Consider the following 23,688-nt stretch of genomic DNA (forward strand, 5'->3'; position numbering starts at 1 on the left):
ATCCAAACCCCTCCCCCCTCCCCCCCGGAGGACCCCCCTCCTCCTCCCCCCGCCCCTCCCCCCCCCTCGTGGACGGCCGCGAGGGAAGAGGCGCGTGAGGGCCCCGTGACGGAGAACCTCTTTCCCATTAGAGCACGTGATCAGGGGACTGGAGGCAGAGCACCGTCTACAGAGCGGGCCATCCTCACTTTCTATTGGCCGAGAAAGACCCGGGGGCGGACCATCCGGGCGTATATTGTCTCTGATTAGAGGAAACTGCTGGTCGGAGCCAATCCTCTCGCTGGGACGATGGTTACTCCTCCCCCCCCCGTTACATTGGTTCCGGTATCCGGAAAGCCTCGGAGGATGAGCGCAGGTTGCTCCTCGCTGGGTTTCGGTTTCCTCTCCAGGTACCGGTAGGGAACGGCGGCGGCGGTGGGGGGAGGAGGGCGAAAGGGCTCCGTGAAGGATTCGGGGCTTTTGCCCGAAGAAGAAGCAGGAGGGTGTCGGCGTGAGGCGGGGGTCTCGACGCGTGTTAGGCAGCCCCAGGTGAAGGGCTCCTTCCTCCGCCGGGCTTTTCCGTTCCTCGTTTTCTGCTGCCTCTGCGGGCGCTTAGAAGAGCCCTGGGACTCCCGCAGCTGTTTCTCCCGCGGGCTCCACGGTGGAAAAGGAGTCACGCAAAGTGCCCGGTGCTCCCGCGGAGGAGCTGCACGCGCTGCCTAAAGCGGTGGGCCGTTTGGGCGGCCTGGTGTAGTTTTGGTTGTGGAGCCGGAGGAGGAGGAGGAGGAGGAGGAGGACGTAGCAGCCAGAGACATTTGCGTCTCACAGGGAAGATCCCAGCCTGCATTGTGAGCCCTCGAGGAGGAAAGAGCTGCTGCCCTGTTGCTGCGTTCTTTCTTCCACCTGATTGCGTCCAGTTTGGCCTTAAAGTGAATCAGGGGAGGGGAAACTTCTCCTGAGAAGACGCGTCTCGCGTAGGAGGACAAAGCGCGCCTCTCTCTCTCTCACTCTGAAAGGCGCAATGTGCCACCCCGAGTATTTGGAGATTGCAGCCTGCTTAGCCTTGGAGAGTTTCCTTCGCGCTTGGTCATATTTCTCTTCATAGTAAAAACTAAGAACAAGGAACCGTCGGTTAATTAGGGTGTTAATGGACGGCTGTTAATTGTTTCCTTGTGCCACTGTTCCCTCAGCTTCAGAGTACCTGGAAGGCTGGTGGTAAATCAGCACCTTTATTAACCGACTTAAGGATTCATTTCCCAGGCTTCAATAACTTGTCTCTTTTTGTCCCTGCTCGGCCAACAATTGTAGTCTGTGTTGATTGCCTCGGTTGTTGCATATATTTATTTCCTTTACGCAGGATGTGTATGTACACAGATTTAAGCAGGGTTTTTAAAAATGCAATTAGACCTTTGTGATGCGTTTTGCGTAGAGTTATAACTACTACTATTCACCACCACGTGGCCAAATCGGAGGTTATCAGCCTTGCCAATCCATTTTTGCATTGCTAATGGACAGACAATTCATATTTTAAAATCCCAATATAAATTTTTGGCTGTTGTGCATGAAGACAGTAGTTGTGAAATTTTGAGAGCTATCAGTGGTGTTTTTTTTTTTACTGTGATGAGTGCATTGAATTGAAAATATTTCCCATAAGAAAACTTTATATGTCATTTTTCTACCACTAACCCCCTCCCAACTTTGCCTCTTTTTTCCCCCTCAAGTGCAATCACTTACAAAGGGCAGTGAGCAGCATTTTTCTAAGAATACCTATGTAACTATAAGAATTTGTATGAATAGAGATAGAAACTGGCTTTTTATTTGAAATTCAGCTTTTTTAAAAAAAATATTACTTTAGGAAAAGAGGAGTTGCCGAGTGCAGAGAATAGTTTCAATAGGTGTCCTGGTATCCATAGATATCAAACTGCTTACACAAAAGAAATTGATGTCTGAAGTCTCCAGAGCTGTTCTTTATGATTATTATATTGAAAGATGAATGTGGCCAACCAATCCTCTGTCAAAAAGAAGAACTTCAGAATCAGAATAGAGCTGATTCACATTTGATTCTTCTCAAATCTTCCGCAGTTAATATGCAGCTTTTTTTCTTGCAATCCTGTTGACTATTTGCAACAAAACATTTGATGGTCCCAATATCTTATTCAAGAGTGCTGCATCCCTCTGAAAGATTTCATTTTTGACTTCAGAATCAGTTAAATCTCTTTTTTGGCCCATTTTGCCTGAGGAAAAGAAGCTGCCTAATAGGTATGGACACCTTGATATAGGGTATTGATCTTCTTAGACCACACCCTCCCTCATTACACAAATGCATCTCACCTGATATGTTTATATCCACTAAGCACTCAACTTTATACAGCTTGGAGGTGGAAAATATACATGAAAATAATGATATAATCAAAATACACATTTGCCTAAAAATTGTGCCCACAGTGTATTTGTATTGGAATATCTATTGCATAGGCTTTTCCAGTTTCTGAACTCTGCAGAGTTGCAAACTTGTAAAATACAAGTTTAAAAGGCTTTGTACAATCCAGGGCTCTATCAAATTAATTTCTTTATATGTCTTCCAGTAGTACCAGTTTATTTCCTTGTCCAGAATAATTGTTCATTTACTGGCCTTCCAAAGCTAGTAGTTATGGATTCCATCAATAAAATGGAAGGGTAGAGCAAAAAAACAGAAATGCCAGTAAAAAGCTTTATAAAACGCCTAGCATAAGAATAAGATTGTGAGTATGTTAGGCTCCCAGATTGTGGTCAATTTTCTAATGCCAAACATTCCATCATTCTCTACTTTATCATACAGGAGATCTGCAGAAATTGCACCTCACTAATATACAATAATAAGTCTCAATTTCAGTCGATAAAATATAACACTGATTACAGCAACTAACAAGTATAGTGGTTTGAACAATTTCTGCCTTGAAATTCTCTGCACTACAGCTTTCGCCAGGTTTTTTAGATTTTGACACCTCAAGCCTCTCCCACAACTGCTTCAAAAAATAATTTTTTAGATGTTCTACCACAGAGACCTTGCAAGGGGTCCAGCTGAGTAACCACCTGAAATTGGTCTTGGTATTTTCTTCACTGCTATCCTCCTGCAGAGGATAGTATGGATTTTGTGAGAAAGAGAAACCATCTAATTAAACTGGCTTTCCTCTCTCCATTAAAGGACACTAAGGAAAGTGTGGCAAGGATATTGATATCATACAGCAATTGAAATTTCCATTCCATAAACATAATTTCCCTTTTGTTTCAGAAGTATCTCATTTCAGATTATTTTTGTGAGACCAGTAATGCTCCATATTCTTTTTCTATTCTTTTTTCAATTTGGAGTTGTGAAGCCTGAAATAGTTTGCTTAATTCAGAATTTATGTGTCAGAAGCATTAACAGATATATTAGTAGTTTTTTAAAACTTATTTTCCTTACTTATAAACTGTATAAACTGCTGTTTATAGAATGTTCCTGGTTCCTGCTTTCTGCCATGCTGTGATACTAGCCATTATAATCGCTGTGATGGCAGAAGAAAAGACGTGTGACCTTCTTGGGGAACGGGAACAAGAATCCTCAAAAGAATTAGCATTGATGAACAGATTGAAGCCACTTTTCAATCAAAGGTACAGTGTCAATAAATTTTAGATCAAAGAAATAAGACTAGGGAATGTTGCACTCCTTTAAATGACAGAAGTTGGAAGCATTGTAGTGAGACAAGAAAATATGCTGAATATCAGAGCCAATTAATAGAGATCGATATAAGATTAGTACTTGCTCATAATTTCAACTTTGCTCAAAGTTCTACTTTGAGAAAAAAATGCTTTTAGAAATCTGCAACATCTCCATACCCAAGATTCTGGTTTTCATGTGGCTATTGAAAATAAAGGTTATCCTGTCTTTATGTAACCTCCTTAGATGTTTTATCTTCACATATCATGCTAATTTTAATCCTTTCTCAGTGTTTCCATACTTCCCAGATACCAAATCTGAAAAAAATATAAAGGAAATTTATACAAGTAACATATTTTATATTTTAATACACAGTGCATTCAGAAGATATTCAGACCCCCTTCACTTTTGTAATTTTGTTATGTTGCAACCTGATTCTACAGTTGTTGAAATTCATTTTTTCCTCATTAATCTACACTCAGAATCCCATAATGACATTATGGGCTTGTTGTTAACGTACTTACCTCCCAACAGCGTTGCAACAGCCCTCCCCTTGCTCCTCAAGTCAGTAGCCGAGCTGGCGGTAGAGTTCCCCAGGCTTATGGTGCTGGGGAATTTCAACCTGCCTACGCTCGGTGAACGCTCTGATGGGGCGCAGGAGTTCATGGCTTCCATGACAGCCATGGACTTGACCCAAGTAATCCGGGGTTCGACTCACTCAGCAGGTCACACACTTGACCTCGTATTCCTCTCGGAGCAGTGGAGGCGTGATCTAGAGTTGAGGGGTACTAAGATCTTGCCCTTGTCATGGTCTGATCACTTCCTGAACAAAGGAATTTGTTCAGTATTTAAAGTCGCTCACATTCGGACAGACCTGGACTCCAATTGCACGGTACCAGCCGAGGTACCGGGGGAAGGTCTTGAGCGGCGCTTATGGAGCGGGTTTCAACTTGTGGCTCCTGAGGAAGTGGACAAGGCCATGGGAGCGGTGAGTGCCTCCACCTGTATACTGGACCCGTGCCCCTCCTGGCTGGTTTCGACCAGCAGGGAGGTGACACGTGGCTGGATCCAGAAGATAATTAACACCTCTCTCCGGGAGGGATACTTCCCGCTCCTCCTAAAGGATGCGGTGGTGAGACCCCTCCTGAAGAAATCGTCTCTGGACCCAGCCATTTTGAGCAACTATCGTCCAGTCTCCAAGCTCCCCTTTGTAGGGAAGGTTGTTGAGAAAGTGGTGGCCTCTCAACTCCGACGGTCCTTGGATGAAACCGATTATCTGGATCCCTTTCAGTCCGGTTTCAGGCCTGGCTACAGCACGGAAACTGCTTTGGTCGCGCTGATCGATGATCTCTGGCGTGCCAGGGATAGGGGTCACTCCTCTATCCTAGTGCTCCTTGACCTCTCAGCGGCCTTCGATACCATCGACCATGGTATCCTTCTGCGGCGGTTGCGAGAGGTGGGAGTGGGAAGCACCGTTCTTCGGTGGTTCTCCTCCTACCTCTCAGACAGGTTGCAGTCGGTGTTGGTTGGAGGGCAGAGGTCGACCCCTAGGTCCCTCAACTATGGGGTGCCGCAGGATTCGGTCCTGTCCCCGCTCCTATTTAACATCTACATGATGCCGCTGGGTGAGATCATACGATGGCACGGGATTAAATACCATCAATATGCGGACGATATACAATTGTATCTGTCCGCCCCGTGCCAACTCAGTGAAGCAGTAGAAGTGATGTGCCAGGTCCTGGAGGCTGTCAGGATCTGGATGGGAACGAACAAGCTTGCACTCAATCCCGACAAGACTGAATGGCTATTGATGCTCCCTCCCAATGATTGGCTAATTATTCCATCTCTCAGTCTGGGGGGTGAAATTATACGCCCCTCAGAGAGGGTTCGCAATTTGGGAGTCCTCCTTGATCCACAGCTGACTTTAGATCACTATTTGTCAGCTGTGACCAGGGGGATCTTTGCCCAGGTCCGCCTGGTGCACCAATTGCGACCCTACCTGGACCGGGAGGCACTTCAGATAGTCACTCACGCCCTCGTCACCTCAAGATTGGATTACTATAACGCGCTTTACATGGGGCTGCCCTTGAAGAGTGTTCGAAGACTTCAACTAGTCCAGAATGCAGCTGCGCGAGCGATTGTGGGTGCACCTAGGTACACCCACATTACACCTATCCTCCGCGAGCTGCACTGGCTGCCCATTGGTCTCCGGACACGCTTCAAGGTGCTAGTTGTTACTTATAAAGCCCTGCATGGCATCAGACCTGGGTACCTGAGAGACCGCCTCCTGCCAATTACCTCCCAAAGACCGATTCGATCGCACAGGCTTGGCCTTCTCCGGGTTCCATCTGCCAGCCAATGTCGGCTGGCGACCCCCCGGGGGGCCTTCTCTGTGGCTGCTCCGGCCCTCTGGAACGAGCTCCCGGTGGAGATCCGGACCCTTACTACTCTCCCGGCCTTCCCCAAAGCCACCAAGTCCTGGCTGTTCCGGCAGGCTGGGGGCTGTTGAAATACCCAGCCCCGCTTCAATTGTGAATGTTGTGTATTTTAATTTGTTGTATCGTCTTATTTATCCCCTTTCCCTGTTTTATTGTAACCCGCCCGGAGTCCTTTGGGAGTGGGCGGCATACAAAACTAATAAAACCAAACCAAACCAAACCAAACCAATGACAAAGTAAAAACAGAATTTTAGAAATGTCTGTAAATTTATCAAGGAAAAACCTGAAATATCGCATTGGCATAAGTATTCGGACCCATTACTCAGTACTTTGTTGAGGTATATCATCAAGTCATTTTAGGTATGATGTGATAAGAATTGCACACCTCAATTGAGGGGTTTTCTGCCATTCTTTCTTGCAAATCCTCTCAAGCTCAGTCAGGTTGGATGGCAACCGTTGGTGGACTTCCTTTTTTAACTCCCTCCAGAGATGTTCAGTAGGGTTCAACTCAGGACTCTGGCTGGGCCACTCTAGGACATTCACAAAATTGTAGCTAAGCCACTCGTGTGTGGTCTTGGATATGTGCTTAGGATTGTTGTCATGTTGGAAAGTGAAACTTCGACCCAGTCTGAGGTCCCGAGTGCTCTGGACCAGATTTACATTTAAGATATCCCTGTGCCTTGCTACATTCAGCTTTCCCTCAATCCTGACCAGTCTCCCAGTCCATGATGTGAAAAACACCCGCACAGCATGATGCTACCACCAGCATGCTTCATTGTTGGGATGATATTGGGCAGGTGATGAGAGGTGCCTGGTTTCCTCCAGACATGACGTTTAGAATTGAGGTCAAACGGTTTACTCTTGGCTTCATCAGACCAGAGAATCTTGCTCTTCACAGTCTGAGAGTCCTCCGGGTGCTTTTTTGCAAACTCCAAGTGGGCTTTCATCTGTTTTGCACTGAGGAGAGGCTTCCATCCAGCCACTGCCATAAAGCCCAGATTATTATTATTATTTTATTATTATTTATAAAATGTATATGCCGCCCAATCCCGAAGGACTCCGGGCGGCTTACAAAAAAGAGGGGAAAAAAGACACATAACGAACACATAACGAGAGAAAAAAAAGGTTTAAAATCGCAACACCACATACATTCATTCTAATCGGGGCTGGACCTCAACAGGGAGGTCAACAGCCCCAGCCCTGCAGGAACAGCCAGGTTTTTACAGCTTTCCTGAAGGCCATGAGAGTGGGTGAGGTCCGGACCTCTGGGGGTAGCTGATTCCAAAGGGTCGGAGCAGCCACAGAGAAGGCTCTCCTCCGGGGGGCCCCCAGCCGACACTGTCTGGCTGACGGCATCTGAAGGAGGCCCAATCTGGGATCTTACTGGCCGCTGGGAGGTATGTGGCAGTAGGCGGTCTCGAAGGTGGGTGGAGGGCTGCAGTAATGGTTGTCCTTCTGGAACTCTGTCCCATCTCCACACAGGATCTCTGGAGCTCAGTCAGAGTGACCATTGGGTTCTTGGTCACCTCTCACTAAAGCCCCTCCTCTGAGAATTATGGGGGCTGCTGTACTCTTAGGAACCATCAGTGTTGGAGGCTAAACAATGCTATATTAAAAGAAAACGACTTTGTACAGAAAATGGAGGAAGAACTGGCATTTTTCAAAGAAAACAGAAAAGAAAAGACATCAAAGCAGAATCTTTGGGACACAATGAAGGCCTACGCCAGAGGCTTGTTAATAGACTATACAAAGAAAAGACAAGCCTTCAAAATACTAGACGATGACTACAAGAGACTTTGAAAAAAAGTTACAGAAATCTCCACAAAAAAAAGGACATTAAAATAAAAATGGACACAATTAGACATAAAAAGGGGTTAATGGAAAAGGAGGAATTGGCACAAAAAAATTAGAGGTGCTAAACAGAATTACTTTGAAAATGCAAATAAACCAGGCAGATGGTTAGCGTATAAACTGAAAAAAAGAGAAAATCAAGAAAAATGCTGCAATTAATAGATGATCAAGGGCAAATTTGTCATGGAAATGAAGAGAAGAAAAAAATTATACAAGATTACTATGGGAAATTGTATGAATAAGAGAATATAGAAGAGGGAGGAGCTAAACAATATTTACAGAAAGTGAACTTGCCCCAGATACCTAAAGAAACTGAAATGATGCTAGAAGGCAATATAACGATGATGGAGTTAACTGAAAGACTTAAAAAACAAAACAATGGAACGGCTCCAGGTCCAGGTGGACTGCCAGTGGAATTCTATAAGACGTTGCAGGAATCGTTGTGTCTTCCATTACTAGAAGTTATGAATGAGGTTATGACAAAGATGAGGATACCCAAATCGTGATCAGAAGCATATATTACACTTGTGCCAAAAGAGAAGGCTGACCCACTTCAAATCAAGAATTATAGACGTATTTCTCTGCTAAACTCAAGACTATATTTGCTTCAATATTGGCAGAACAACTCAAAAATATTTAAACAACTTTATTCACCCTGATCAAAATGAGTTTCCACCAAAGAGACAAATTAAAGATAATATGAGAATAATTCTGGACACTTTGGAATATTATGAGGCACATCCTGAAAAACAAATGGCTTTGATGTTCTTAGATGCACAGAAAGCTTTTGACAATGTGAATTGGCGATTTGTGTTGTTACAGGTGGAACAGATGGGCTTTGGTAAGAAATTCACCCAAGCCATACAAACTATATACCCCAAAGAAACAGCAAAGATAATGATAAACGGAGAACTGACAGACTCTATTGAAATAAGGAAAGGGACAAGACAAGGTTGTCCACTATTGCCTCTGTTGTTCGTCTTAACATTAGAAGTCCTAAATAGAAACATCAGAGAAGAAAAATACATAAAAGGAATGAAAATTAAAAAGAAAGAATATAAATTGCAAGCATTTGCAGATGACCTGGTCTTCATCCTTGAGGGTCCACTAGAAACTGCACCTAAATTGACAGAAACAATAGAGGAATATGGAAAAGTAGCAGGTTTGAAAATAAAGACAAAACAAAGATTTTGACAAAGAACATGTTATTAAGACAAAAGGAAGAATTGGCAGAAGCTTTGAAGATACAAGTCCCTAATAAGGTCAAGTATTTGGGGATGTATTTGACAGCAAGATGTAGTACACTTAGAGTGAACAATTACCATAAACTCAAACAACAGATCGCGACAGATTTGGCAAAATGGGAAAATTTACAACTATCAATAATAGGGAGAATATCAACAGTCAAGATGAATATACTACCCAGGATTTTATATTTGTTCCAGACAATTCCAATTAGATTAGGGAAAGATTATTTTGACAATTTAAATAAAATAGTGTTGAAGTATATTTGGCAGGGAAAGAAAGCAAGAATAAAATTAAAATTGTTACAAGATGCTAGAACAAGAGGAGGATTTGGACTACCTAACTGGGAGTTATACTACCAGGCAACAAGCTTGATGTGGGAGAAAGAATGGATAACATTAAGACATTCTAGATTATTGAATGTAAAAGGACATGATTTGCTATTGGGATGGCATGCTTTCTTATGGTACAAGGGAATTAAAACGCAGGGGTATTTTAGAAGATATTACATACGTGAGGCTTTGCTATTAAATTGGGAGAAGATTAAAAGGCAACATTATTTAAAAATTCCAGTCTGGTTATCAACTATTGAAGCATTTTCATATCCAATAACATACAAAAAGAAACAAACAGTTAGATATGATGAAATATTGAATGCAAAAGGTGAACTTAAATCTGTGCAAGAATTGGAACAGCAAGGTATAAAGATGAACTGGTTTTCATACGTGCAAATATATTCTAGATACGATAAAGATCTTAAAATGGAAGGCTTCCATGATAAAATGACTGAGATAAAATTTTGATAGGTACTGATGAAAAGGTAATTAAAAAACTATATGGATACTTATTAGAGGTTAAGCTAGAAGAGGAACAAGTTAAAGAATCTATGATTGCTTGGGGGAAAAACTTTGGACATGGGATTGACTTACAGAATTGGCAGAAATTGTGGTCTCAAAATTATAAAATGACAATGTCAACAGCATATAAAGAAAATTTGTATAAGATGTTTTACAGGTGGCACTTACCCCCGATGAGAATAGCAAGAACGTTCAAGAATAAATCGGAAAAGTGTTGGAAATGTCATAAGATAACGGGTTCATATTACCATATGTGGTGGATATGCATAGAAGCTAAAAGATATTGGACTAAAATCCACACTTGGTTGGAAAAAATGATACAAAAACATAAACTTTAAATCAGAGATTTTTTTGGGGGGGGGAATCATGCTGGAAACATACAATAGAGAATTGAAATATTTGATTGTAAATGTATTAACAGCAGCTAGAATTGTATTTGCTAAAAATTGGAAAAATGAGAAAATACCAATGCGAGGAAGTTATTCACAAAATAATGGAATGTGCTGAAATGAGTAAATTGACATTTGAAATTCGAGAACAAAAAGATAAACAATTTTATAAGATATGGGATTTATTTTATCAGTGGTTAGATAAAAAAACATGGAAATGAAAGACATTAGAGAATGTTATAATACAATAATAATAGAATGATACAGAATATAACATAAAGATATATTATTATTGGATAGATTTAAGATAATGTAATGAATTGTTATAATATAAATGAATCCAATACCTAGTATTTCTCGTTTAAAATGGAATAATAGTGATAGTCAAATAAATGAGGTATAATGATAATAATGTATACAAATATATTTGATTTGATAATATGTGATTTCATATAAATTGTAAGTGATGACTGTGGAAAGGATGCACAAAAACCTTGCAACCAATCGACACACTGTATGTAACTGAAGATGGCTTTTATGTTTTATATTTGTCTACGTCGGTCTAAAAATAAAAACTTTCTTTTAAAAAAAAGGAGCCATCAGTGCAGCAGAAACTTTATTGTAGCCTTCCCCAGATCTATGCCTTGCAATAATCCTGTCTTTGAGCTCTCTAGGCACTTCCTTTGACCTTATGGTTTTGCTCTGTTGTAGTATGCATTGTCAGCTGTGAGACCTTCTATGGAGAGGTGTGTGCCTTTCCAAATCATGTCCAATCAATTAAATTTACCAAAGGTCAACTCCAATCAAGGTATAGAAACATGTCGGTAACCATTAGGAGAAATGGGAGACATGGGAGCTAAATTTCAAGTGTTGTTACAAAGGATCTGAATAGTTATGCCAATGTGATATTTCAGGGTTTTTTGGTTGACACTATTCTGGCTATTAATTATTCATTCATTTGAGAGGCAAAGATAAAATTAGCATTATAAGAAATATTCCAGGCAAATATTGCTAGTTTTCTTACTGTTTTTATTTTCATATATTGGTATAAAAGTGGTTGTAAATGTGTAAATGAGGGTAAACTGTGTAAATGTAGGTGCTAGTTTTCAAAAATAGTTTGGACAACAATTTGACTGGAATCATATATAAAACTCCTACCTTGAGCAGGGGATTGGACTAGAAGACCTCTGAGGTCACATCCAGTCCTGATTTTATATTACACGTTGTAAATTGGCATTTCTTTTGCAGTTTTGAAACAGAAAGCAAGACCAATGAGGGCCACTACATTTACAGACTGAGGATATGTCGGGAAGTCTTCCACAATATGTCCAATTCTGGCCTGGTGCAGATCAGCAAGACAGACAACAAAGAAAAAGTAATAGGACGAATCAATGAGACCCACCTTGCAAATGGAAGTAAGACGTACTTTCTATTGAGATCTATTGAGATCTATTGAGGAGCGTTCTTGTCATTAGGCTCAGGCATCACTGAATCTCTTATATTTCTAATTTGGCAGCTACCTGGATTATGCTGATCTATCAGGGTGGCGATCCCTATGAAGATCATTGCACAAAGGAACGCAGGAAAGCTTTAGTAATGATTATCTGCAACCGAACAACATTAGCAGTGAGTACAAGAATGGGACAGTAACAATGAATTATGTTAAAGAAAACTAGTACATAACTCAGCCCTTACCATGCTATTTGTAGTATTGGTTACACGCTGCATAATATCAGAGCTGAAGTTGATTAGTAAACAAAAGCTATGCATTTCACATGAAAATTACATATCAAAATTATATATTACATATCAAATTACAGCATGTACTGAATTGTGTAAGACAGGGTCTTATTTTCTTTTGACCCACGAAATAAGTGCTTGGCCTTATTTTCACAGAGATCTTATTATTTTTGAGGTGCAGGAGGTGGTTAAGCATGGTCACCTCATGGCTGCTGCTGTGTTGCAATATTTTTGGGGAGGGCTTATTTTCGGGGAAACAGGGTAACGTTTCCCGTATTGAGAGCATTAAGAAAAAGGCGCATCAAAGAGGAAACTACATTAGAACTTTTTAGTAATGCCTTAGCCTAAGGAAATGGAATCTGCAGCTCTCTAGAATTGTGCGGAACGACCTCTTTGTAGTTTCAGTCAGCATGCCATGTGTATGAATCAGGCCACAATAGGACTGTGAGAATTGTGGGGCACTCTTGCTGAATATCTCGAGAGGAGGGAGCGGTTGAGCATTGATGAGTATGCCATTAGACATATCTTATCCTCTCTAAACAGGCTGGTTTCACCATGGTGGCAGAGGAGAGGGAGAAGATAAAGCAATGCTCCTACGTTTTTGAGTTAGAGAGCAGCTTGGCTTGTCCCCCGGAAGAATTGCACCAAAATGCACACCATCACCTCAGTGTTGGCTCTATACTGCTTATCACGTAAGTTGCTTTGAAATAATTAATAGTTCTTTTCTGAGTTAAACAGCTTCCAACAATTTACCATAATAATTTTAAGGGTAGAAAAGCATTCAAAATCAAACCATTTTAAAATAGCAACTTGGCATCATAAAACTAATTAAGTAGAGATTTTAGTAATGCCTGATTACTAAAGGCCACGTGAGAGATTTACATAAATGATCCTGGTTCATTAAGTTATTCCCATTCAAGAAACACTTGTAATTTAACTGTAATTTAAGTGCTTTGTGGACCATGGGCTAGAAGATGTTCTGCAGGGCTCGAATACAATTGGTTAATGACAGTTGAGGGGTGTGTGTTGAGGGAGTTCTGGCATAGGGACAAAGTCCAGGCCAGTGGCCATTTGGGAATGGTGTGAATCCAGAACTACTGTGTACTGAATTAATGTAGGCAACCTCAGCAAAGGGTAAGAGTTCAGCTGAGATATCTTGCTGGTAGTTCATGTAACAGCGGAGGTATTGCTCCAATGTGCCATTTTCCATTCATCTCCCTTCTTAATCTACACTCCTTGGTAATCCCCCCCCCCCTTAAGTCCAATTTGGTGGAAAATCTCTCCTAGGTCAAGTGGCCCAGTATGTTGTTCATCAACGTAAGGAGGCACATTTTCCACACAGATGGCATTAAGTCCACACTAGTCCATGCACAGTCTAATAGAGCCATTTTTTTTTGTCAGAAAACAGTGGCACCCATGCGGGACTTGGTCAACTGAAGCCCCTGGCTAATTTTTTTTTTTTTTTTGAGAAAATTGTTTTTATTGTTTTAGTTAAACAGAAAACACACACACACAAAAATCATCTTTCGTTACATCTTGTAGAAAACATATCGATTGGTTACAAATATATTCCGTGCATTTCTTCCACAATCCTTACACATACTTCATTCAAATCAAGTTGTACATTTTAAGTCAAGAAAGAAAAAATATGTATTTTACTATCCCTGTACTGAATAATTCTCATTCAGTTACCATTATTTAAACATGTTTTTATCTAGAATTATTTATATTTAAAGACACAACCACCTACTGGCATTCATTTGCAGTTTCAATAGATCTCCAATAACATTACACCTTTATGACATATTCTAAAACTATTTCAGTTAAATAAGATCTCTAGCATTCCCCTCCCTGTAACACACCTGTATGTATCATTAAATATTATTCATTAACATTTCCTTATTATTGTAGTTGACTAAAAGTTATTTACTATTTATCTCACCTCTCCTCTCCAGCCCACACAATATACCTTTATAGCCGTCTTTAAACAATGATTTATTAATAAGATTTATAGGATTTTTCCCTCAATCCCAAATTAGTTAATTACGTGCTAAGAAAATAAACATTAAGACATCTAAGACAATCTAAGAGATGTTAACATTTCTACTTAACAATCACCAAAAATATACATTAGCATTTCTATGGCCTGGTTATTTATCCTAACTAAGGTTATCATTTCACTATTAGTATCATAGTAAATTATATGTTAACGAATAAACATTCAATGGTAATCTAGAACAGTCTATAAAGTACTAAAATCTCTACTTATTAATCATCAATAATTAACTAACTTTTTTTCATCAACTAGCATTATTAACCAGTGTCTTTCCAGTAACAAAATGGTCTTTCTTCTCTTGCCAGCTGTTGTGTTGATTCTCTTTCCAGGGTTTAAGACTTCTCTCCGCACTTTGTAGCTTAAACGATCTCTCATGTAGTTTTGTTGCCCTTGAATTGTTATCAATGTAAGCTTAACTTTGGTTGTCAGGTTTATTTCTGAATAGATTTGTCTTATTAACTCCATCTTTTTTGCTCTTTCTTTTTCTCCTGCATCTTGGAGTTTGGGGTGAAGCACGGAATTATAAAAGTCACTTTTCCAGCTTCCGTTCTATCCACCTTCACTCATGTTTACTCCATTAATAAGTTCATCTAACTTCTTATCTTTGTTTTCTGTATTTTCATTCGCTTCTTTAATTTCTGGGGCTGCAACCCCATCATCTTTTTTGTGATACCCCATAGTCTGTCCCATTTCTTGTCAAATCTCTCAAGTCCTTCTGAGATGTTTTGAAGTCCAGCCAAAATGTTTTGAATTATCAAGTTTTCTTCATCTGAGTATTGCTCCATTTTTTAGAGTAAAAAGAAATATAAAGAAAAAGCAAAGAAAGGAATTTGGTACTTTCTGCCACTCTAGCCTGTCACAAATTTTGAAGAATATATCTATTTTTATTTTAAATGTTCTTTTTGGTTTTCAAAGAAGAAGAGTTCTAATCTTTTTCTTCTCTTTTCCAATTCTTGCCAAAATATTTTCCACACGCAGCAGCAGAACACTATTTGTGACCTTGGGTCTTTATCAGGTTTTAAAAACAAGTTCCAAACCCTTCTGTTGCAAAGTCAGTGTAGTCAGATAAGAGTGAACAAAGGATACATTGTTACAACAGCAAAAGGAAAAAAAAAACTTCAGACTTGGGCTTCCAAGTGGCAGATTCAACTATTTTAAAAACTTTTTCCTTAAGTATCTTTAATATGATATTGTAACAAATAGAAGGAGAAATTTATTAAAGTAAAAAAAGTTTTACTTTAAGCCAAAAAAGTTAAAGTAGTAAAAAGAAATAGAGAAAAAAAGATCCCTTCACCTCAAGCGAAGAAACAAGAAACGTTGCAATCACTTCAATCCACAAAACATTGTTACAGGCAAGAGCAAAAAACTTTCTAAGGCAGTCCAATAGGGATTAAATAGGCCGCTTTGTTCTTGCTTAAGGGACTAATTTAGCTTAAGAAAAGAGTTTCTTAGGGCAATCTTCTAAAAGAAAAGAAAAAAAACCTCACCAGATGGAACACTTTCACTTCTCTTTCTGGAGCTGTCTCCAACTATGTCAGCCGGGGGCGCTGCCTGTTTGCTGCCGGTTGGAAGCACTTCCCTTGGGTCGATCAGGGACTTTGTGATGTCCCTGTGACCAGCAAGGTCTTGTCTTCCCAGTCACCGTCTCTTCGGGACAGTTTAGGTCCTGCTGGACCGTCCAGGGGCAAAAGTGTCATCGGCGGATTTGGACTGTCGAGTCCGCACAATGTAACGTTGTGACGTTGGCTCCCCTCCCCTGGCTAAATTTTTGTCGATGAATGACTGGACTTCTTCCATTTCCCAGGGCGTCATAGAGTACTATTTAAGTTTGGCATTTTAGCTCCCTTGATTGCAGTCTGTTGGCTGATGGGACAGAAGTAGACTCCCTTTTATCGAACACTTTGGCCAGGTCCTCTTTAGGGAGTGATGGACCTGGCTCCTCCCACACCCAACCGTTCCCAGCAAATTCTGCTTTTCTCATTTGTGGCTTGTGGCGGCTCCTTGTCACTTTCACCACCTGCTTCCAGGCTGGAAAGTTTTTCCGCACTTTCAACCGGTTCCACTTCCAATCTATGGAGGGATTCCACTTCTTGAACTATGCAAGTCCCATGATCACGGCCTTGGTCATCCCCGGGGCCACAATGTACTGGATAGTCTCCACATTGGTCCCTATCCTCAGCCCCACTGTTTCAGTCAGAAACCAGGTGAGATGCAGTCATGCCAATTGGTTTTTAAGGTCACCAAACCTGATCCTGTTCTAATCTGTGATTGACACACATTTTATCGTATTTGTTACCTCATGTGACTACAGTAAAAGATAGTGCAGGTAGTCCTTGGGTTACAACCACTCATTCTGCGATCATTTACAGTGGCACCGAAGAAATGCTCTTACAAGTCCTCAAAGTTGCAGTATCTCCACTTACGTATCTAATTTTGGATGCTTGGCACCAGCACACATTTACAATTGTTGCAATTCATCGTCACATTCTCTTGACCTGCACAAACTCTCTGCTTGAATTCCCTGCACCTGCCTGTCTCCCCCCATCTCTGCCCTTTTGGGGCATCTTTCATAGCAGGGCCAAGATGCTGCTGTATTCCACTGCCACCCTCTGCCTCTCCCAACTGACTTTGCTGCCTTCTTTGCCTTGCCACACTTTATCCGGGCTGCGAAGGCAGAGGAGGCTGGAGGGGAAATGGCCGGCAGCCGTGGGCTGTTCAAAGGCCCACTGGTGGTCAGGGAAGCAGAGATGATGACAGTGGGAATCAGGTGGAGGGACTGCAGAATACAGCAGCATCTTCATCTCAGCCATGCTGGGCAGCGGCGGCAGCAGCCCCCAAACGTTTTGGGACCAGGAACTGGTTTCGTGGGTGACCATTTTTCCATGGACCAGGAGGGGAGGAGAAGAAAGCGCCTGGCTCCCCTGCATGTACAGTTCACAGTAGGGTTCCCGCTCCCGTGAGAATCCGATGCCTGATGATCTGAGATGGAGCTGGTGCAGCGATGCTGGCCCTGGGGAGTGGGTGCAAATACAGATGAAGCCTAGCTCACTTGCCTGCCACTTACCTTCAACTGTGCAGGGTGGTTCCTCATAGGCTGGTATGGGCCTGTGGACCAGGGGCTCCCCCCCCCCCCACTGTACAGTACATCCAACAGGGCACATATGTGGGGGGGGGGGAATAGGTAAGTGGGTGGGTGCTAGGCACAAGTGGGATTCAACCAGTTCTCACCAGTTCACCCGAAACGTGAGTTAATTGCTTACGGAGTTCGGCGAACAGGTTAAAAACAAAGTGCAAGAAAGGTTTCCCCCCCCCCTCTCTTTCTCCCTTCAGTTAATAGCTCCACTTAACAGCTGCAGCTGGAATGCAGCCGATACACTCTGAATCAAGTCAATAAACAACAAACTGACAGGATGAGGGCAGGGAAACCCATCAATCATCCATCTTCTTCAGGAGGAAGGACAAGATTACAAACGTTTTCATTATAAAGAGTATTATAAAGAGTATAGCCTTATTATATTATACACGTAGCGCATGCCAGTGTGTCATCACGCATTGCATAAGAGCCGAGGTGGCGCAGTGGTTAAATGCAGCACTGCAGGCTACTTCAGCTGACTGCAGTTCTGCAGTTCGGCTGTTCAAATCTCACCGGCTCAGGGTTGACTCAGCCTTCCATCCTTCCGAGGTGGGTGAAATGAGGACCCGGATTGTTGTTGGGGGCAATTATGCTGACTCTCTGTAAACCGCTTAGAGAGAAGGCTGAAAGCCCCATGAAGCGGTATAGAAGTCTAATTGCTATTGCTAACTGCTATTGCTATTGTAAATATGTGACTGTGAAGTGCTGTGACAGCTGCAACTTCAAGAACCAGCCATAAGTACCAATTGTTCAATGCCGTCATAACTGTCAGTGGTTGCTGAATGAGTAGTTAATTATAAATAATCTGAAGACAACCTGTAGTATTACCTTACAATTGACATTCAATACAGAAATTGGTCTTATATGACTGAGATTTTTTAAATTGTTCTTATGCATTAATATTGTATATATTATTGTATATTGCTCCAGTTGATGCAAAATGCAGCGGCCTGCATGGTTTTGTGCAGACCCCGGTGTGCACATATGTCACCTCTTCTGCGTGAGCTGCATTGCTGATTTGCTTACGGGTGCATTCAAGGTGCTGGTTGACACCTTTAAAGCCCTTCATGGCTTGGGACCAGGTTATCTGAGGGGCCGTCTCTTGCCGGTCACATCTACCCGACCCATCAGAGTGGGGAAGCAGGGAATGTTGTGAGTCCCATCTCTGAGGGAGATACACCTGGAAGGACCCAGAAGAAGGGCCTTCTCCGTGATGGCTCCCTCTCTCCGGAACATGATTCCTCCAGAGATTAGAATGGTCTCCACTCTAATACTCTTATGGAAAGCGCTGAACCTGTGGAACCCAGAGCACGATGGAGCCTAATAAATGGCTTATGTCATCTGCTGTCGCCGGGGCAGGAGGTGGGAGGTGATTTTGTTATAAAAATATATACTATATTATTTTATTCTTTTTGTTAGTTTTTATTGTTTTAAATGTGGTCTTTATTCTGTAAGCCGCCTTGAGTTGCCATGGGCAAATAGGCAGCAATATAAATTCAATAATAAACAAACAAATAAATAAATAAACAAACAAACAAATAAATAAGCAAGCTTTTTTCCAAGTTTTTGTTATTTGAATTGCGTTCATTTTCTTCAACAATGGTTCACTATTTCCTCTTCTAGTTTTTTTTATATATTATAGAGCTGTCAGCCCATCTGTGTAAAATGCCTTATTTATTAAACACATCCATAAAGCATTAGCTGTTCAGTTCACATGCCAGCAAAAAATATTGCCAACTAACACATCTCAATTTAACCTGATTTAAAAATCTCAACTATTTCTTTATTTAGATATAATATTTCTTAACTGCCCATCTCTCTTCATATTATATAACTTTATATTTCTTCTAATAATCTTTATCTTTAACATCCTTTGCATATTATCATAGGATTCAATTTCTTTCCAATTATTTGTTACATTGCACAAATTTCAAGGCTTTAATAGGCCTTTTTTGTGAATGCAATTAAAAAAAGTTATCTAGGTCATGCTCTTCATTTGTTTTTTTCTTTTGATTTTTAAAACCTCATCCATTTTCTTTTGTATTTCCAGTAAAGCATCCTTTTCCATGGTACCCTCTTGGTCTTTTATTTGTAAATCCACTTTTGGTACCACCTAAGTAGGTTTTGAAAAATTAAAAAAGCTTCATAAGGAAGAACTAATTGAAATAAATGTTACAGAATGTAATTGCTCTGTCTAGTAAGTTGTTCGTTGAGCAACCAAGGTTTATTTAAAGAAATTTAAATAGTTTTCATTTTTTTATTTTTATAACAACAATCTAAAGTTATTTAATAAGAGCAGAGATCCCAATGTTTCCCATGTATTTTAATATTTTTAAAATATTGTTTTAATATTTTATTTACTTTAATTTTATTTTTAATTTTCATATTTTTAAAATTAAAATTATGCTTTTAGTCAAATGTTCTATACTTTTCCATATGGATTGCCACTTTACCCACTTTCGTGGCCCTCAGATGAGGAGCATTGGCACTGCCACTTACATACAAAAAAGGGATTTTTCTTCGTTAACATGCAACATTTTGAAAGTGAATCTGAATCATTATTCAGACCCAATATGTAATCATCTTGTATCTCTGGAACTGCCATGGGTATATACGTTTGTATTTTATTTTATGTTACATTTTGTATGTGAATCTTTTGTTAGCATTTGTTTTCTTTCAGACTTTCCTCACTGATTGCAGTTTACGTTATTGGAGGATTCCTCTACCAGCGTCTAATAGTAGGAGCAAAGGGCATGGAGCAGTTTCCCCATTTTGCTTTCTGGCAAGATCTTGGCAATCTAGTAGCTGTAAGTGTATTTTAGGTTATATGGATACGGATAATCTTCAGTTAACAACTGGATCTGGAACTTCCACCACTAAGTGATGCACGTGTAAAGTGTGACCTCGTGTGACTATAAAGGTCGTGACAATTTATGTTAAGTGAGACATTTAAGTGAATTTGCAATCTTTCTTGCCACAGTTAAATGAATCACTGCAGTTGATAAGTTAGTAAGCCAGTTGATAAGTCGTGAATGTGGCTTCCACACGGACTTTGCTTGTCAAAGTTACAAAAGATGATCACGTGACCTTAGGGAAAAGCAACGGCCATAAATAGGAATCAGTATAATTATTTATGAGATTGAAACTCAGTTGTTGACTCAAGAAAAAAGAATAGGATAGAAGGGTATGTTATATGAATTCACGCTCATCATTTGAAGAATCTTAATTATGGGTACATTTCACTGTACTCTCTTTGGTTCATTCAAATAAGTAAATATTGGGTTATTAAAAGAACGTGAATTAAGAAAGGGCTCTTTCCAAGGCTGCATCAATCTAAGATCAGAGATCCAAACTCCTAGTATACTTTTGGTAGAAATATTCTATTAAGGAAGGCTGAAGATGTTACTTTTGGCATGTATAATGAGCCTTTTAGAACACAGAAGGTAGAATAATAGAATTGGGAAGAACCTTGGAAGTCAGTCCAAACCTTTGCTCAAGCAGGAGACCCTCCTCTACGGGTAGGGTGACTTATCCTTATGACAATTGAGCCCAAAATTTATGTTGCTAAGTGAGACATTTGCTAAGTGAATTTTACCCCAGTTTATGGACTTTCTTGCCACAGTTTTTATGTGAATCACCGTAGTTAAGTTAGGAACTCAGTTGTTAAGTGAATCTGGCTCCCCCATTGGTTTTTCTAGTCAAAATGTGCAAAAGGGGATCACGTGACTCCAGGACATTGCAACTGTCGTAAACATGAGTCAGTTGCCAAGTGCCTCAGTTTCGATCACATGATCTTGAGGATGCTGCAAGGGTCATAAGTTTGAAAAATGGTTATACATCCCCTTTTTCAGTGCTGTTGTAGCTTTGAACAATCCCTAAATGAACTGTTGTAAGCCAGGGACTCCCTGTGCCATTCTGGAAAAATGGCTGTGCAGTCTCTTCTTGAAAGTGATGGTGCATCCACACAACTTCTGAAGTTCCACTGATGAATTGTTCCGTCAGGCGGTTTCTCCTTAGTTGTAGGTTGGGTCTCCAATGAGCTTTCGCCCATTACTTCTTGTCCTGCCCTCAGGACCTTTGGAGAATAAGATCCTCAGGTACCGGAGGACGGTTATCATAACCTCTGTGTTAGACTAGACCCAGTGTCCAATTCTCTCCACTGTTCATCCCATGGTTAGTTTCCAGTCCTCTTTGTTGCTCTTTTCTGCACTCTTCATATGAGAGATTTTCATGCTCAAAGCTCTACTTTGATATCCTTGTAGAGGATATCCTTGTAGTATTTTGAAATAATAGATCATCAATTTATTGGGGTTTTTGGTGCCCCTGCCCAATCATTAACAAGTACCAAAACCAAACTAACTTGGTTTAACACTCTTTGTTCCTCAGGCACTGGCAACTGGGGAAAGTAGACTAATCACTGAGTGATAAATATATTCATGAAGTGTTTCTTGAATCAATTTCTAAAGTTTCTGCTATAAATCATTGACACTTAAATCACTAATGCCCAATACTTAGTAAGATAGTCAGGCATTTTTGTCATGTTAGGATTGAACTCTTGTTCCCTCCAGATTAAAAAACAAAATCAAAGCAAAGTAATTGGAGAAATAAAACTTTTTCTCAGTTGCAGGTTTGATATTAGAGTTCTCTGATCTTATTTTACTTCATTAATCTATTTGCAGGATGGCTGTGATTTCATGTGCCGATCTAAACCACAGAATGTGCCAGCTGCATATCGTGGTGCTGGTGATGACCAGCTTGGAGAGGAATCAGAAGAGCAAGATGACCACTTGCTGCCCATGTGATCTGCACCTTTTATTTGTGTACAGTTCTTACACAAATGGCATCCAGTCTTCTCCTCATCTAATTGTCCTTTTAAGCCACTTGCTTTCATTATTCTGCACACTATTTTCCATATTTGTGATATAAATAAATTCTGTGCAAGATTTATGAACTTGAAGCTGTACTAAGGAGTTTTGGACTGACTGCTCAGAACCATTTTCCAAAAGGGGAGGATCGTGTTACAGTGTGAATATACACAGAAAAGAAATAATCCATGGAAGAGGAAAGGTTTTGAAATAATACTAAAAGGTTTTGAGCTACAGTGACTGAATGTACGTATTTCCTACAGGCTTTACTCTTCAAAAACACTGGATTATAATTTTCAATTATGCAGTTACATAATTTTATGTATAACTCAGTGAAGCTTGTCCTTGCTTTTTCAAATCTGTGGAGACACTCTAGACCAAATGGAAATATCTATATTTTCTTAACAAAGGAGAATCGTCCGTTAAGGGGAGGGGAATGTTAGCTAGAAAGGATATTTAAATGGTCTAAATTTAAATGGCAATATTTTAAAACAGATTTAAAAGAGCAGACTAATAATAACTAACACTGCTGTTTTAAACACATTCTGTTTAAAAGCTGGTCTTTCATCTTTCATTACAAATAGGACAGTGCCAGTAGTTGCAAATTATATAGAGTCCCAACAATGAAAAAAGACAGGGTAGGAAACCTCAAAATCTGTGTGGACAATGTTTTTCTGGTTTGGTTGAAACTATTTTAGTATTTGGACTAAATATTTTTAAAATTGGTGAATGTCAATACTTATATATTTATGTTTATAAGTATGAATAGTGTCAAAATTTCTCTCTCTCCCTCCCTCCCCCTCCCTCCATATATATGGATGACAGGTCTGTTTGCTTCAGGGATTTGCTTCCTTTTCTTTGGTGCATGTTGTACTGTTTCTTAACGACAATTCTCAAAATTGCATTTAAAATGCAGTTAGGACTCCTGAATTCACTTGAACTTGCTGGGAATATTAGCTTTTGGGGAAATGAGGGGAAATAAATAGTTACATCTTTACTTGGTCTCTTCCTAATGGAATTGGTGGATCTAAGTGGGAGTAAATCTCCAGGTATATCTATAGGCTATATCTATTCTTACTCCTTTTACAAAGAAGTACTATAGCTGAGATAAGATTTGAGACATAGTATAGCCCTCTTTGCCAGGCTCTTTTATAAGAGAAAAGAAATGGGCCATTACTTATGTCATTTTTTCATAGTAAAGTTTAAAAGATTTTGTATTAAAGAGATGCAACTTTAACATTAAAAATGACTTGAAATTTCAAAATATGTGTATGATTAAATGTCTCCAAACAGTTTGTGAATTACAGCTAAACACTTTTAGTTCAAACACAGAGTCATGATCTCAATGTAGTTTTGTGCTAACTTTTCTTTGGAAGACATTTACACATCCTCCAGGCCTAAATCAAAGGAAAAGAGCAGGATTCAATGGTAGGAAATAGGGCTGAAACAACTCTGATAA

The 23,688-nt window shown here is 40.2% G+C and overlaps 1 protein-coding gene across 3 annotated transcripts in view; it reads left to right on the top strand.

Moving 5' to 3' along the window:
- M6PR (mannose-6-phosphate receptor, cation dependent) overlaps window positions 1-23,493 on the top strand; it is a 25,736-nt gene extending 2,243 nt beyond the window's left edge. The window contains exons 1-7 of one of the 3 annotated variants that reach the window (XM_014074986.2): window positions 244-389; window positions 3,451-3,609; window positions 11,684-11,850; window positions 11,952-12,061; window positions 12,719-12,867; window positions 20,045-20,171; window positions 22,044-23,493. In XM_014074986.2, the coding sequence (XP_013930461.2) occupies window positions 289-389; window positions 3,451-3,609; window positions 11,684-11,850; window positions 11,952-12,061; window positions 12,719-12,867; window positions 20,045-20,171; window positions 22,044-22,166 (936 nt within the window). In that variant the 5' untranslated portion in view covers window positions 244-288 and the 3' untranslated portion in view covers window positions 22,167-23,493. Of the gene's footprint in view, window positions 1-243; window positions 396-3,450; window positions 3,610-11,683; window positions 11,851-11,951; window positions 12,062-12,718; window positions 12,868-20,044; window positions 20,172-22,043 lie in introns of those variants that run through there. The other 2 variants (XM_087711109.1, XM_087711110.1) reach the window with 2 other exon arrangements.
- Window positions 23,494-23,688: the final 195 nt, after the last annotated feature.

The sequence above is a fragment of the Thamnophis sirtalis genome, unplaced genomic scaffold (genome assembly GCF_051295495.1).
Source record: "Thamnophis sirtalis isolate CommonGarterSnake01/CBP01778 unplaced genomic scaffold, rThaSir2_p1.2 scaffold_3, whole genome shotgun sequence".
In the NCBI taxonomy this organism is placed as follows: domain Eukaryota; kingdom Metazoa; phylum Chordata; class Lepidosauria; order Squamata; family Natricidae; genus Thamnophis; species Thamnophis sirtalis.